Source organism: Malurus melanocephalus, unplaced genomic scaffold (genome assembly GCF_030028575.1).
Source record: "Malurus melanocephalus ecotype Western Australia unplaced genomic scaffold, MMel_1.1 scaffold_180, whole genome shotgun sequence".
In the NCBI taxonomy this organism is placed as follows: Eukaryota; Metazoa; Chordata; class Aves; order Passeriformes; family Maluridae; genus Malurus; species Malurus melanocephalus.
In genome coordinates, this window is record NW_026623412.1 from 139,440 (window position 1) to 156,464 (window position 17,025).

General features: G+C 35.5%; 1 protein-coding gene across 1 annotated transcript; it reads right to left on the reverse strand.

Annotated features, from left to right (window-relative positions):
* Window positions 1-1,022: 1,022 nt before the first annotated feature.
* On the reverse strand, window positions 1,023-14,625 carry ZDBF2 (zinc finger DBF-type containing 2). Its single transcript, XM_057372840.1, has 6 exons — window positions 14,523-14,625; window positions 13,879-13,930; window positions 13,261-13,312; window positions 12,542-12,647; window positions 11,557-11,684; window positions 1,023-8,286 (listed from the first exon to the last, which is right to left on the reverse strand). Exons 1-6 carry the CDS (start codon window positions 14,622-14,624, stop codon window positions 5,466-5,468), a joined length of 3,261 nt encoding a protein of 1,086 aa, XP_057228823.1. The 5' UTR covers window position 14,625; the 3' UTR covers window positions 1,023-5,465.
* Between the last annotated feature and the right edge of the window lie 2,400 nt (window positions 14,626-17,025).

Sequence of the window (17,025 nt, forward strand, 5' to 3'; positions counted from 1 at the left end):
AACACAATAATTATAACACTAATTATGCAAGTGAATTCCAAGTCAACTAAAACTATGCTATTAATTCCATCATAATTTGGACTGGATCTCCCTTATACACTCTATAAACATATTGTTAATTGCTTTTATTTCCCATGAAAGATGCAATCATGTGGCTTAAAATTTGGTTATAGTACCATGTTTCTAACTCCATGTTTCAATGGTTGAACAATTATTTCTTTAATCATTATTTCAGAGCACAGTATTAACTTCATTCAGCCAACTACAYAATACATGGCTGTTTTCAAGTGTGGACTGAAAACTGCAAAGCATGTCCTGAAATTTTATGACTTACTAAAGCCTCAGGAAACCATATCCCTCTGCCTCTCTGCCATTTACCTATCTGACACCTCTGTGTGCATTGCTCCTGCAAAAGATCACACTGGTTTAAACAGGCACTGCTACAAACAGCAAATGACTACAAAATTTATAGAACAAGAAGCAAGGTATTGTTCAAGGTATCGTAGTAATCTGTTTACCAGATACTCTTAAAAGGATTGTTGCACACATTTTGAAGAGAGTTCTGCCTGCATTAATTTGGTCTATGACTACAGATGTCAAACTATTTTGCAAAAAATAGAAAGCWTTTTAGGAATATACTTCCAGACCCTGCCCTCATAATTAGTGCACATTCTAAAAAAACGGTTAATGAGTAAGTTCTGCAGGGATCTGGCTCAGCACGTGGTTGGGGCTTCTTGGTTTCATGCTGCCAAAATGAAGTCAGATATATTTCAAATGTATCCATCATCTTTTCAATACCATCCTAGAGTGTCATTGCTTCAGCTGGCACAGAATAGGATGAATCTTGGCTTCACTGAGTCAAGGCATCACACCACTGTCAATAGGTTTTAAATTATGACTGTCTGCCTTCACAGCAGTAGCTTATTCCATAGAATTCCGTGGTGTTCTTTCCACAACAAATTACAGCAAATAGCCTCCAGCTAAATTCCACTYCAAGAATAAAGAAACTCCAAAAACAAATATTCAGACTTTATTTTATTAAAACAAGATTTGTTCTGCTGAAGGAATGAATGAATTTATAACTGCAAAACAAACAAGAAATAAAACCTTTGCTTCTGGGCATGCTCAGAACTACGCTATTTTTCTGAAATTTTTCTGAAAAATATTATCAGGAATGCTRTACTTTGGCTGATAAAACATTAAAGGCAAAAATTCACAGATATTAGTTACATTTGTGAGAGAAATGCATTTTACTTTTCCTATCTGTCCCCAAAACACCAAAAGCTGAAAATCCTTTATTTTCAGTAGGAGTTTACTGAAGTAGGATTACTTAGTTCTCAGGCAGAGTCACCTTAAGGGAAAAGAAAGGAAGACCAGCACAGGAATTAAGAATCATAATCCCATTCCTGTTTCACACTACTCAGTGGAATAAACCAGACTCCAAGCAAAGAAGCACATGTACCAACCTGCTCTCTACCCTTCAGACTGGGAGAACATCCTCTTCTGTTACCCAKCACTGATTTACTTCCAAACAGAACATACTGCCCTGTAACTTAGCTCTTTACAACATTAAAAAAAAGGAAGTAAAATACATGACTGAGAAAAACAATGGAAACAATAAATCTGAAATAAAATGAGAAGACACAGAGAAAGACCACCCAGCAGCAGCATTGGATGAATCTGTAGTATCACTGTATCCTTACAAAACCACATAGTGTCAAATGAACACAGAGAGTGGAGAAGCAGATTAAAAATTACAACATCAAGCAAAATTATTGCAAAACACATTATCAATAACAAGAACATGAAAACCACAAAACCCATCCTCATTTGGGCACAAATTTAGCATGAAACTTAAAGACAATTTAGATTAAGCCATTGTCTCATTACAAAGAGAAATACCTCATTTATCTCACTCCCATAACACAATTACAAGAACAGTGGATGCAAATTTGTCAGAAAGAACAAGAGAGAAAAAAATCCTAACATTAAATTAACTGAAAAACTGTGAGGTGCAAGTGTCAGATATCTAAAGTTTTAGGGGATTGGTATTTTATGTTTGGTTAGTACCTGTCACCATATGACTGGATCACAGTCATGGCTCACAATCTGCTTAGAATAAGATTGTTTTGAAAGGTTGAATGAGTACTTTATGTGGGGAGAGACTTTTAAACATTGTGAAATGTATAAAAAAACTCCTATGAACTTACAGGTTAAAATTGCACGTGCATTGAAGAAGAAATGATAACACTTTTCTCAACTGTTATAAAAGGTCCTGGTTCTAACTGCTGCCAATTTAATGCAAAAATTCACCTCCCATCTCGCTCTTCTCTTGCTTCTCTATATTAAGACATGCAAAATACTGACAAAACTTCTTTGTCCACTAAAAGAACCCACTCCCACCCCTCAAAAAAAAACACCAAAGGAAAAAAGAAACACAAACAAAAACAGAAACAAGAAATATCCTCCCATCAATTTCAGAAARGAAATATTTCAGCTCTCAAGTTTGCCATTGGTGTAACTTCACMATCATGTTTTGAAGTTTCAGCCCCACTGCTAATGAAACAATGTTCTATTCCATAAGGGAAGGAACTATGTTATTTATCTGTTAGGAAAGAGCTTGCTTATATCTCAACACTATTTTCTCCTTGCACGTGATATTCAATGTCTTTGCAGTATTTTTTGTTTGAAATATGTTCACCAATTGTCTTTCCAAAGCAGTTTCTGCATTTACTTCTCATATTACAGTCYTTTCTCTTTTTCCTAGTAGTCATCAAGCATGCACAGAAGAGGTTTCTGAACACTCAGAAGTGAGGTACAGATTAACATCCAAGCCTACAATAAATCTTATTTTGACAATGTCAACCACAGAAATGTACCCCAAGTCTTATTCTTCTTATAAATTCTTACATTTTATAGGGTTTTTTTTAATTTTCTTCTTTTTTTTAAAGGAAAATATATAGCTACTTACACTTTTGTTTAAATAGAACATTTTTCTTCTAAAAACCCCACCCTGATGAGGATCTGCTATCAAAAACAAAAAAGACATTACAGTCTAAAAATATTAATCATTCTATAGTCCTCAACACATTTTTATTAATCAAGATTTCAAGGAAAAGTTGTGCACTGAAGTAAGACAAACATACAATGAATGAGCATGGAGAACAGYATTTTGACACTAAACAAATACACTCTAGTGTTCTTAAAATACAATGTGCATTAAAACTTATTCACACACAAAATAATTCATGCTCTTCATGTGTAAAATACTGTGAAAAATAAGATGGAAGAAGTTAGACAGGAAAACATTCTTGTATCATAAAAATATGTTAGAATGGGACTTTATCTATAGAGTTAAAGCTTTGCTTTAAAACAAACTTTATTTTAAAATCTTCTTTTGCTTTATCTAAAAATTAGCCTTTCTATAAAAACCATTCCTTTAAAACTTTGCTTTAAAAACATCATTTTTATCTTAGACAAAGTATTAAATTACACAGGCACAATTAGTTAAGAGGGCTATAAGAATTTATATTATAGCCCTTCATCTTCCAGTGACTTTCAATACAGTCATAAGATTCTGAGTCTGCTGACAGCCATAGGAAAATTCACATATAGAAATCAACTTTTATATAAAAAATAAATTAAACAAAAGCAAATAAAAAAATCAGCCAGATCATACATCACTTGTAAAGGAACTTACTTTCCAGCTGACATGCACATTTTTTTTATCTTGGGAAATATGCATATGCATTGAAAAATACCCAAAATATTCTCTGAACATGTGGTTTATGATGACAGCTTTCATATTTCCTTCACATACTGTACATTAAAATAAACCACTTCGAAGTCCAGCTTTATGTCAGTTTAAATCTGTGACCCTTGACACTTCAGAAAGAAGTGAATGAAGAATSGAGAATGGTTTTATTTTCTGAGGGGAAAATGCACAGACAGTATGTTCAATGCCAGAGACAGCAGGGTCTGATCTTTTCCATGCTTTTCTTGTGTTATGAAAAATGTATTTTACCACTAGAGAATTAGTGAAGACCTTCAAGGTAAAATAATTATAAAATAYATCAAACTGAAGATTTAAAAACCAAAGGCCAGATTATGACCATGTTTAACTGTGCTTAATTTACTGTAAGTGAACCATTAATCTTGGTTTTTAAAGCACAGAAACAWCCACAAGAGTGGCTTTATGTCTCCTAACCACATTAAATAAACTGTCATCATAACAACTATTAAAAAAAGAAAATAAAACTAAGCCAAAACACAAAACACCATGGGTTTAGATTTTTTTGYCATAAAACCACAGTAGTTGGAACATCATTGCCCAAACATGAATCCCTGTGGAATATAATTTCAATTCAATTAAGTTTTTGAAACAAATATTTGAACTTTAATACATTTAGATGGATGCTGTGTTAGGTTTATTTAAATAYTTTACTGAAAGTTTAGAAAGAAAATTTGAACCCTAGTCCATAAAAATTGAACCAACACTACAACCAATTAAAGTCAGAAAAGCACAGAACCCCAAACTCAAGGATGACATTCTGAAACAATTCACTGTTATTTATTTGCATTGTAACATTTCCATCCCCCTCACTAAGGAATGTGAAATTCACCTACAAACYTAACCAATAAGCTGTTGAAAACAAACAAAAAGCACCAAAACCTTACCCTATTTTTTTTTAGAATGCAAGATTTCACTTTAGCCACCACCACTTGAAGAGTCCCCTAAAGAGACATCTTTCCTTATCAACATGGTCCATTATTGCTTGATGAGAGCCCACAGTGACTTTTTGTCCAAAAAAAATGCTTTGGACATGGTTTCAGGAAAAAAAAAATCAATACAAAATGTGTAAAATTATATTTCATTTCAAGAAAGTACTGAATTTATCTGAATTATACCACACTGTATTAATTTTAATGCCATTCCACAGGCAAGTATATATTATGTGTTGAAGAAGGTGCACATATACACAAACACAAAATACATACACAGAATTCGGCCCCGATTGATGTATCTTCATTAAATTTCTGGCATAACAACTGAGTCATCTCCTGTACTTTAGAATTATGTGAAAAAATTAAAATAGGCACAATTAATTRACACAGCTTCTAAATTACCTTATTATAGTGCACTGTTACGCACTGATAATACCATGATAACAATATGACACCATTCAAGGTAATTTTGCTGATGTACAGGTGAAGACTAGTAAATATGATTCTAAGTGCTTTTAACTCAAATCTGTAACTTCTGCAGCTTTACACAGTAGAACAGTGCAAAATATTATGTCCCCACATTGCAGGAACAAGAGCTGAGTTTACAGTTGTATTTGTTTCACATTAGACTGGCTTTGCACTTTCCGGAGCTCTAGCACTTCAACTGTGTTGTCTCTGACCTCCTTTTTTCCCCTTTCCTTCTTCCAGGTGCTGGCAATAAAAAAAACTTCTTTTGGTAGCTAGCTTTCACCTGGCAGAACAAGACAGTTTTGAAGTAATGGTACAGCAGAAGTTCTTCTAGAGCGCCGGTTCACAGTGCCAGCATGACCCCGATCTCCATTTACTCTCCAGTTCCTGACTTTGGAGGAAGCTTGCTCTGGTTTCTTGGGAAAAGATTCTGATGTGACTTTCTGCCTCTTTTCAGGAATCCCTGCTACAATTGTTGAGTTCACAAAGGCCCTTTTTGATTTCCTCCTCACCCTTAACKTTTTAGCATCGGGTTTTTCTTTTTTAGGGTGCTTTCCCACTGCACTTTTCCTTGTCTGGCACCTATGGATGGAGAAAGCAKTTTTCTGGGCACGAGGCTGAAGTTGTCTCCTCATCCCCTCTTTTTGCTGTTTTTTAGCTCTGGATGTTTGTTTACCTGTGGTTACCCTGTTTCCTTTCCTCCCAACAGTACATCTGACAGACTTAGATCCTGCAGCCTTTCTGGAAAAAACTGGTTCTTTATTAGTGCCTTCTTTTCTCTTCCATATTGATTTTGGAGTCTCCCTCTCTAACCATTCACTCCTGATGGAGGTCAGAGGAGTTTTGGTAATTCTATTAAATGGAATTAGTCTGTAATCTCCTTCTATCACAGAGTTCAAAGGTGAAATGATCAGGTGTTTAAAAGAGCTCTCAGAYAAGAGACAGTCTGTTCTTTCTCCGGAAACAGAAGGTCCATCTGCCTTTTTACTTGAGGCTGCATCATTCCCTTTATCTGAATCTGGCAGGAAAGATGCTGAAGAAGAACTATAGAAGTCTGACAAATTGAGTGACTTAGATGGTGTGCTTTCTCCCTGTGCATCAGCTAGTTTTTTCATGTTTACATCAAAGCTGAGACTTCTGAAAAGCTGTCGAACATGAGAGGGCTTTTTGGCCTTTTCTCCAACTGTACTCTTTGGAGGTGTTCTCAGAATTCGATTTGTCAGTGGATCATAATATTTGAGAGAACACTGTTTGTATTTATACCTTACAGAGTCCTTGCCCTCTGTGGAGCTGCGATTTTTCCTCATTTTGGGAATATCTACAGGTTTACCTTTACACTGTTTTACCTCTGGGCATGAGAGWACATACACGACAGTCTTGGGCTGTACAGGACTCATGCTCTTGCTATAGGACTCTGGAAGTTTAAGGGCACATAGTCTAGTTTTCATGTTTGGAGTTTTTTCATTCTCCAGCCATGCGTTGCTTGCTTTCTGATCAGCTGGATCAGATTCTCTTCTAGACATTTTCCTTTTTGCTACAGGGTAGTTCAGCAGGCTTGTTTGGGTGCCATGGCTGACTTTAACCACCTGGCATCTTGAAGCCAGGCGCCATGTCCTTTTCCTAGGCATTTTTACAATTTGTTGGTTGCATAGTGTATCTGAGGCTAAAGATGGGTAATCAAAATCACAGCCACCACTTAAAGCATCATTAAATTCTGGCAATGCTTTAACTGACGCATTCTCTTTTCTATTACCCTCAGTAATACTGATCTTTTTTTCATCCTTCTGCTTTCTTTTCTTCATTCTCTTCCCCACACAGTTGCCTGAGGATTCACTGTTAAAGTAGCAGTGAAAACGACCTTCCCTGAAATCACGTACAAGTTCTTCAATTTTTAYATCATCTTCATACATTATTTGAGACCAAGTCTTTCCCACAAAAGAAGGAGGCACATGAGGCAGAGCTGGAAGAACKGGTTCTTCGGTATGAACTACAACATCCTTTTTCACTGCATCTRTTTTCTCTAATGACTCAGTTTTTAAAACAGAACAAAGCTGTGTTCCATAGTCTTTATCTTGCAAACTTACTTGGACCTCTTTTAGGAACTCTATGTCTTTTATAGCTGCCTTGGGTAAGTCTGCTCCTACCTGTACTGGTGCATCACAGTCAAAACTCATTTCAGAGCCCTCTAAATTACTATGGTCCAGAAGTGATGAAAAAGGTACACAGSGATTATTCTCTTCTTTGAAATAATTTTCTTCAGATGTAGTTTCATGGCAGTATTTCAAAATTACATCTTCAATAGTTTTATCCACTGAACTTTCATCACCTCTGTTTCTCTTTGTGTTTTTGCATCTTGCTGGTTGTGGGCATGTCCCAAGGTCTAGGGAGCTGCTGGTACCCACAGTATCCCTGAGATGGAGATCAGACACCRAAGTTTCATCCTGAGTTCGCAAACTATCTCGCTTCGAGAGAGATTGACCTGAGGTAATGASGAGAGAATTGCTGTGGCTGCATGTAGGATTCTGATGAGAAACTGAAGGGTGTTTTGGGTGAACCAGTACTGGAGCAGGATTCAAGCGAGCATTCAATACCACATCACTATTGCAGACCTCCATTGCTTTTCCATCACATCCACTACGCCGAACCAGATCTGATGCTGCCAAATCCCTAACATTTTTTCCTGTTTTAGGAATAACAGAAGAACTGTGGATTGCAGGACTGAGAGAAAATTGCTGAGGTACAGGGCTCACAACTGTAAACTGACCTTCATGGCTATGATTTGCAATTTGAGCATTTTTCAGAGTTACTCCTTTCTTATCGCTACAAATGCCAATAGGCTGCTGGGATATTCCTGGAACACGTTCCTGGCTTCTGTGAAGTTTTTSAAAACCCGCTTGTGTTACAGAAGTTTTCTTTGTGCCCTCTTGAGACAGGCATGGAACAAAAGAGCTGATTTCACAAATGGATTCCTTGTCTTTGCTGGAAATCTCCTGTTTTTCACTGTTTCTCTTTTTCTGCATCTCTTCTGAGGACAGGCAAGAAATCCTAGGAGCTTCCAGAGTGACGGGGAGTGGCATGTCATCATAGGTTGGTCTAAAGGGGAGGGGAGAAAAAAAAACAAGTGATGTAAATACTGTAAATATGCTTAAAATTTTTCACACAATCGCAGTGCGGGGTTTTTTTAAGAGTAATTACCTAGACTACATCACTTCGAATGAACAAACTCAAATTACTGTTTCTGCTGCTTTAGCAGAGATATCCAATTTTTTTTTTATTATGGAGGAGGAAATTCTCCACAAAGCTAAAGATAACGATTTGGGCATTATTCTATCACCCTCTTCATGCAACCATCAATTAAGAATGGCCAAACACAGATTACAATAATTTTATAAATACACCAAAGTGGGAAAAGTAAAGCTACTTCCTTCTTTTGAAGTGGTAAGCTTATAAAGAGGTTATTTCACTGATCATACTATCATTGCTTAAAATCTGTAGAGAAACAGAACATAATAACACGACACAGTATAAAACCATGGTTGAGTATAGTCTTGGTTTGAGACAGCGTTCTCAGAGAAAAAATGTTACAGAGTAAATGTTTCCTCTGAAGTGAAAAATCTGATAATTTTTTCCCACCAATATGAAATAGATGTTGGGCATACAAGCTGATGCAATATATGGATTACAGGATTGGCACAACATCAACCCAAGACAAGTATAAATGCTCTTTTCCATACAAAACGTGGCTGTCTGATCGGAACTCTGCACATGTGGCCAAGGAATTCCATGCTTACTGTTTCTCACAGACATACCACAGCTTCTGACTCACTCCTGTAAGAAGCCAAGTTAGGATTGTTCAGATTTTTACATATTCTGTGACTGGTAGCTTTGTCTTTAGGACTACCTCAAACAYAAGGGTTTGTGTTTTGCAGAATAAACACAGCTGACAGATACAGACTATTTTTCCCATGCAACACAGGAACCCACAAGGCTTTAATGTGTAGCAACTGGGCAAATCCAATGAAAACAATTTTAAAAATAAGTAAATATAACTGAAGAAGAGAATATTGTGTTTTACTTGAAGTAAGTAGTCCTTTTGAGACCCAAACAGATGCTTGCTTTAATACATGGCAGACATCAGCTAACCATATTGTGAACAAACTTTATAGTACAGTAATTTCCTTGGTTATATAACTAAGTGYACATACAGCTAAGGGATATGCAACTGATTAAGCAACAGAAACCTCATATAATGAAATAATAAAAAAAAAGAGCATTATTTCCATAACTATATGAATGCAAAGTAATCAAATACATCAGATGATCAAACAATGCCTGTCAGCTGAACTACTACTTTGCCCTTGCATGAAAACTTGGTTACCTAAGCTCTGAAAGAGGACCTAAAGGGAAGACCAAATGCAGCAGAAATAATCTAAATTCAGAGTTCTTCCACCTTTGCTTGAAACATCTTTGCATCCTGGCATCTGGACAYTGGTGAAAGACTGAATATAAAACTAAATAGATTTTCATATGGAGAAACTACAGCAAACTCCTAGGCCTCTAGGTCAGTTAAGAGCCTACAAACACTTTCAAAATTACTTTTAAGCAAATGTTTCTGGGGGGGAAGGGAACAGACCTACAGTTTATATCGTTAGGAACTTCTGACAGTTTTGATACAAATTACCTCATTAAGTAGAATGCAGATTTATTTTCTTAAATACTCAATATTATTTCTTTAGGTAGAGAATTTACATACCAAGAGTTTGGAGGAAGGAATGATTTGGCAGTTTGTGGGTGTTTGGTTTTGTTTTGTTTTTTTACTGGGGGAGAACAACAATATCCTTTTAAATTCAGTRTAAGACAAAGTTCTGATGAATTTTTCCACATTAACTATTAGGTATACTGCCTCTGTAAAACAAATCAAGTCTTACAAATATTTCCATAATCTTTTAAAATGACACTCTAAAGGTCCCTTGTGTGAATTATGCYAAATTGTAAAAACAGGTATTTAAAGAACTGAGTGAAACTGTGTTTAAATGTGTTTAAGTGTTTTAACATGAGAAAGAAGAGGTTCACAATCTTACCTCAGGTGTCAGCTAACACCATGACTTTCTTTTCAGAGCAGGACTACAACATAAATCTATTCATACTTTCTTTTTCATCTTTGTTTTTCTTCCTCCAAACTCTAACTAGATCTGGGGTTACTCTTTCCCCTTCTTCCTCCAACTTAATCTAGATTTTGTACATGATTTTTCTCATTCTATTCCATTCTAAGTTCCAGCAACTTAGAGGAACATGTGTAGATTGTTTTTCCTTGTTAGTAGGTTTTGTTCATCAAAGGAACAACCTTCTATTAGWGAAACCTCAAGAAAGGGCTTTTTTCATTTGGATGTTACCTTAAAATGAACCCTATATTTTCTCCATAGCAAAAAATGGTGAATGTTCTCAAGATAGCACAATAAAATTTATTTATTTAAGATGGCAGGAAAATTTATTTAATTGTAGTGAWGTGCACATCATGTCCTGGGCTGGTTTGGCATAGACATGCATATTAGCTTCTACTGTCACATCCCTGATAATATCAATTAGTGCTTTCAGACAAAATACCCTTCTACTTGTTTGTCAGACATATAGCAGAGTTGTACACTGTGAARCACTATACTGTACTGGGATCAAACTGGGATTTTTGTCTGCCTTTCAAAACACAGCAAATGAGAAATGAGGTTTAATTGATTTCCCTTCATCTACAGAGAAAAATTTAACACACTGATCCTCTTACCACTCTTGAAACATGTACATGATAAATAAAGAGAACACTTTTCAAAATTTGAGCATTAATGAATTGGCCAATTAATGTAATTCAAGTATTAAACATGTGAACTGCAAGGATAATGAAAAAATGAACATGTAAATACTTACCTGACATAACGAACAACAAACCAAAATTATGAACTCTTTCAAAACATACCATTTAAATATACTGCTAAATATATCCATAAAGCCTGGAATTATAACTTAGAATAAAATATATTAARCTCAAATTTTAAGAATTTTTAAATGCATGTGAGACTATAGTCTGCCATTACAAGTGCTSACCTATATATTCCTTCACATTTAAAAAATGTTATCAGTGGTGTTGTTTCAAATCCATAAGTAGTGAAAAGAAGTTTAARAGTGCAGAGACAACACAAAAGCAATATATTTGCATGCTGTTTATATAAATACATTCTTTCTAAATTGTCTTCACTGAGCAAGTTTCACCTCAAATGGGCCAAATTTCCTKCTCAGCAGTAGAACAGAAATAGAAATTCATAATACATTCATTCCACTAACACATATTTAAAAATAAAGCCCTCTGTATTATACCTGCTGTCATGGTATCTGTGGGGATGATGCTGTAAAACATCTTGCAGGAAACGCTCCATCARGCTACTGGTACCCATACGATTCCTACAGTATGTTGTAAAATGCCTGTGCTGGGAGCTGAAAATATGCTGGTGAAAGATAAAACAGATRATTAGTCTAACACTACTGCTAACACACAGGCCTATTCCTAAAACTTCCTTCCCAGGTTAAATATTACACCATTGCTATGAAAATATTTAAATAAAAATTTTCAGCTTTTTAATTTAAAGCCTTGATTGGGATTTTTAAGTATGCTTAGGCAGTATCAAATAATACTAAAATGTATCAAAACATCTTTCTGAGTTGGAACTTAAATTAATGGTTCTGATAGCTGCTGACAAATCTCTTCTAACCAGCACAAATACTCTCACAAATCTCACAGCTGCACACAAGTCTCTTTACCAGAACCAATACTCTAAATGTATATATAAATTACTTACAATATTCTTGAACTTCATATGAGCAAACATTCTATAATTCACTACAATTAACAAGATTTTTCCTATGTGTAGAAGATTAAATAGGCTTCTACTTTCTAATTAATAAAGTCTAAAGGACAGGAGACTGATAGAGCTAAAGAACTGAAAATAGTTTTATCAAATGTCTCCAGCCTTATATCTAATATTTTATTATAATACTAATATTTCACAATATATACAGATCTCAAGATTAAAGACACAGAAAAAAACCATAATGGATGCAACGCACAGCTTTGTGCCACTTCAGAAAAGCAGACTGCAGCAGCCATGCCACTCCACCAGCATCTTTTATAACAGGTAACAAATAAGCAAGCTATCATCTTCCGTGCACATATTGTGCAATTCACAAACTGCTTATTTTTCACTCAGTATTGGTTGTTCAGTATAGAAACTGATACTTTATAAGCTGGTAAAGCCTTTAGGTACTCCTTGCTATCTGCAGCCAAATTATGCAGAAGCTGTCTGACCTGCTCCAGATTACTGTAGTGTACATGGCAACAGTTGCAGTATCCTTGTCTATTCTGCACAGCGGGTGCTCCAGGCCGAGCGTGCTCATGTCCTCTYCTGTGTAAACTGAAAGAAGCAGGTAGCATTATCAAGACATGCTGGGGTGTTGAATCCATTTACTTAGCATGGAAATTCTAAATATCTTACTACGGAGATGGGAAAAACTTGCAAGACAAATGTTTCTATTTCAGAATTGTAATGGTAAGTGGGACTATGTATTTTAAAGCATTCCCAAGCAAATATCACTAAAAAACTTCTTTCTTAAATGCAGAACAAAGGATAACAACTTGAAGGCGCAATTAGCTTAAATCTGAAAAAAAAAAACTGCCTCTGAAGAAAARGGCAGTCATCTTTCCATTCACCTGTTTTTCAGTATTTTGAAATAAGGAAGAAAAAGACCAAAAACACCTGACACCGACACAGTAGTTTTGGGCACTCCAATGTGCCTTCCCCACAGTTTTTAACAGTACATAAGTACATTTAAATGTAACTTATGTAACAGTACATAAGTACATAAAACAGAGTATAAGACACAAAGACCCTCCATCATACACCTAATCCACATTGTATCACTGTCATCCATTACACAAGGCAACAGATTAGGCTGAAAAGCAGATTCTTCCCATTTTACTTTGGCAAGCAGTAAACTGGATGCCAGTTGGATCATCACCTTACTTACCTGCTACTGCTGTCGTGTCGCAGAGAGCCCTCTACACCATGTCTTTGGATTCCTACAGAAAAACAAAAACAACAACCAAGAAATAAACTAACCAAACATTCACATACAAAACAAAAAAACCAACAGAGTATCAAGGAGATTGAGAGTTTAACCTGCAGCTAGCTACTTCTCCTACATTGCATTTGTCAAACTATTTTAAAGGAAGATAAAAGGTTTAGGAAGTTCAAAAAACAAGAAGAGAACCTTTTGTCAGAAAAGTTCATCCAAGAACTTAATAAAATAAGCTTTAATCTTTCATGGCTGAGGTGAGTGAGAATTTTTTTACTGATTTGTCTGGGTTCAGGACTAAGCTATCTACATTGGCACTGTGATATCCATGATCACTGACATGAAATGTAAAATGTCTCAAACAGCTTACACCAGGGCAAGAAAATTATGCCTACATGGCAAATTTGTAGATGATTAAGAAGTCACTCCTTTCATGTAAGTTCCGTAAAGAAATTTAAGAAATCAAAGTATGCAATTTAACTACAAGTGAACTAATGCTTCTATTGATAATTATTAAATTTTTTAATGCAACTGCAACAAAAACTATTTTGAACTTTTTGAACTTCTTACCTTGTGCTGAAGAAGCAGAAGCTTCATCAGATCGTTTGATTCTCTCAAACATCTGTAAGTAAAAATTTTTTACAAGTCAGTCCATCCTCATACTCACCATATCCTGAAGTTCCTTTAGTCCAAGCYACAAACTCTTCAGAAGCTCTATACTATTTCAGCTATCAACCAATACTTAAATTAAGCTGCATTCTAAAAATAAACTTCTGCTTTACTAGGTTACCCTAACATTGTATTTAAATAATACATGTTAGCTTTGATAAAAGGGGTTAACTTCTAATTAATGAAGTCAAATACTACACTTATGAGCACAGTATAGACTGCGTTAGATTATTTAGCAATAATCTTGTCAAATTAATTTAATTACTTAATTTCRTAAGTTGCCTTTACAATTAAGATGAGAAATATATGTAAGAAAACCCATATGAGACCTACCACACAAAAAGTAATTATCTAGGCTGGAAAGCTAATAATTGCTCAAAAGATCTGCAAATCAATTTTGAATCTTACTATTTTTGATAAAAATATGACTGCAGCAACAAGCAGTTACATGCTTTAGGGTGTCCAAACACAAAGGACTTCCAAGTGTCACACAGGCCTTTCAACATCATGGAACACAAGTGTTAAATCAGCTTTCCAGTACCTACCTTAGAGTCACCAACCTTCCTCATCCACCAAAGCCAACTCCAGACTAGCAAACAGTAAATGTCGAACAGGAGTCCATTTGCAGTGCAGGACACTTCTCTCATCCCATCTGGCAACAAAACGTTCAAGAGCCTTTTAAAATAACATTAATAATGTATGTTTTTCATGCCCTAAGGCATGTAAATTTTTATGTACCACTTTGCAAACAGYTGAACAAATGGACTTTTTGAAGTCTGCAGCATATTTTTTTTTAATRTGGAAGTCGTTTTGACAGTCTTTTCTGAACAAATGTTAACCATTCCTCCTAGAATATCTTTGTTTCCTCTTTCTGCCTCATGACCCTATGTACTATTGTCATTTTGGATGCTAGCACTTACAAAATAAATAATAATTTTATAGTAACAGAACACAAATTCCTCAATATTAACCAAACTGAAATGAATCTATTATACAATCAATTAGGTGTTATCACTAGCAGCACTATAATATACACATCACTATCACCAGCATTACCATATCCTGTTTCAAATCTCGGGACTTAGCAATTCTAAGATCTGCTTCTCACTTACCATTTGTTTAATTATGGGATAACAAAACTTCAAATCAACCACTTTTATTTTTAATCTTTTATAAACTGTTTAAACAAGAATCATTCCTTCCCTTCTCCTTCTTGTTCTCCTATATGTAGAAAAGTTGCTCCTATATGAGGCTACAAACCTTCAGGCTTGACAGATGCATTTTCTTTAAATTTGTTTTGTTCTTTCCCAGACTATGCACTGCTCATGATAAAATWCCTGGGCTGCTATAGCAGTTATGGTCAGAAGGAATATCTTAACAGCGCAACTTTAAACASCATCACCACTCACCACCCCCCAAAACCAAAACTATCTACCAAAACACCAAATTCCTCCTTTTCACAGTATTGCATATTTTTGCAATAATATTTAAAAACCCAAATAAACAAAAAAAACCCTAAGTGTTCTTATAACCCTTTTAATCCAGCAGCTGAGAAAAGCTTTTTTGACACATCAAGTGATCTCAGTCATCCTGSTCTCTGTCCTATACACAGCCAGAACACACAAGAAAAGCAAAGGAAATACATACAAGACTATCTTTCATGAGTGATGCTTTCTGTAAAATAACTTGTTCTACATGTTTGAAGTAATCTTACTGATATGTAAGTCCTACTGCATACATATAATCTTGCAACAAATCTAAAGTGTGGCAAGAGTGTAGAAACCACAGAGGAAGCTACCCCACAATTGAGGCAGTCACACARCTGTTCCTCAGTCAGCAGGGGACACCACAACCATTCATCCCCATCCACTGCCCCAAAAGGGGATTAAAGCACCTCAACACACTAATGTTGAGTTTCATCTCAAAGATGCCAAGCAGTGGCAACTGCAATATATTGGATGATAACTATGACAGTTGTTTGATACTTCCTTATTTCAAGGACTAATTTCAATGGTGGGGTGCCACTGACAGTTCACTCAGCTGCATGTACAATCAGATTTAAACTCAGACACAAAGTAGCTTTAAACAGCCCAGAGCCATGAAAATAACTATACTGAATTACAGGCCAGGACTATGAAAATAACTATACTGAATTACTCCAGTCTGGATCTCCTAGTCATCTTACAGTTCAAGGAGATTGAATGGATCAGATTTTCTCACTGGAGGAGAGGTGTGTTAGGTAAAAGTTGTAAATGCCCAGCTATCRTTCAGTACAGAAAAACATCAAAGGAAGACTTTCTTAGAGGAATTTCGTAGAGGAAAACTGATTCTCTTTTTACCAGTGATTCATAAAACCCTTAGTGTACAGGAGAAAGTAAGTCTGAACTCAAACTATATACAGCTTGCWCACCATCTGAAGTCAAGCATAAACCACAAGCTAATATTAAGGAAATCTCCTACATAGATACCTTATTGATGCTGCCAAAAATACGGATGGCCCGAGATCCTTACTTTTTCMAAAAAGAGACTACAGTAATCAACCCACAAGGGATTTTTCAGATGTCCATGGAATGACTGCAGAATTCTACTTAGTTAAGATATTTACAGTGGGAAGTGTCTTAAACTTGTTGGATTAAAAAGTAAACAATATCTGTTCAAAATTAAGCTTAAATGTTTCACCACCAAAAACATACTTTAAATTATAGCAATTGTAAAAACAACCGGTTTACATAAAGAAATATTTGATTTTGTAAATTTCTAACCAGGTTATTTTAGCAACTGTCTCTAAAACCACCGCTTCGTTTTGGTTTTATTGAGTTACTCTGTGTACAGAAGGTAAAGAATGAAAAATGTCAATCATATATAAGAAGAGAACCAAAGGCATGAAACGGACACATTAAAAAAAAAATTGAAATAATAATTTTAAAAAAAGTATCAGTGGTGCATTCTGATAGTATCTGGGTGTCAAAGGCATCAGATAAACTCTCCAGACAGTGTCACTCTTGCACTGCAACAAGTACAACGAAAAAGGTAAAAAGGCGAGAAAAA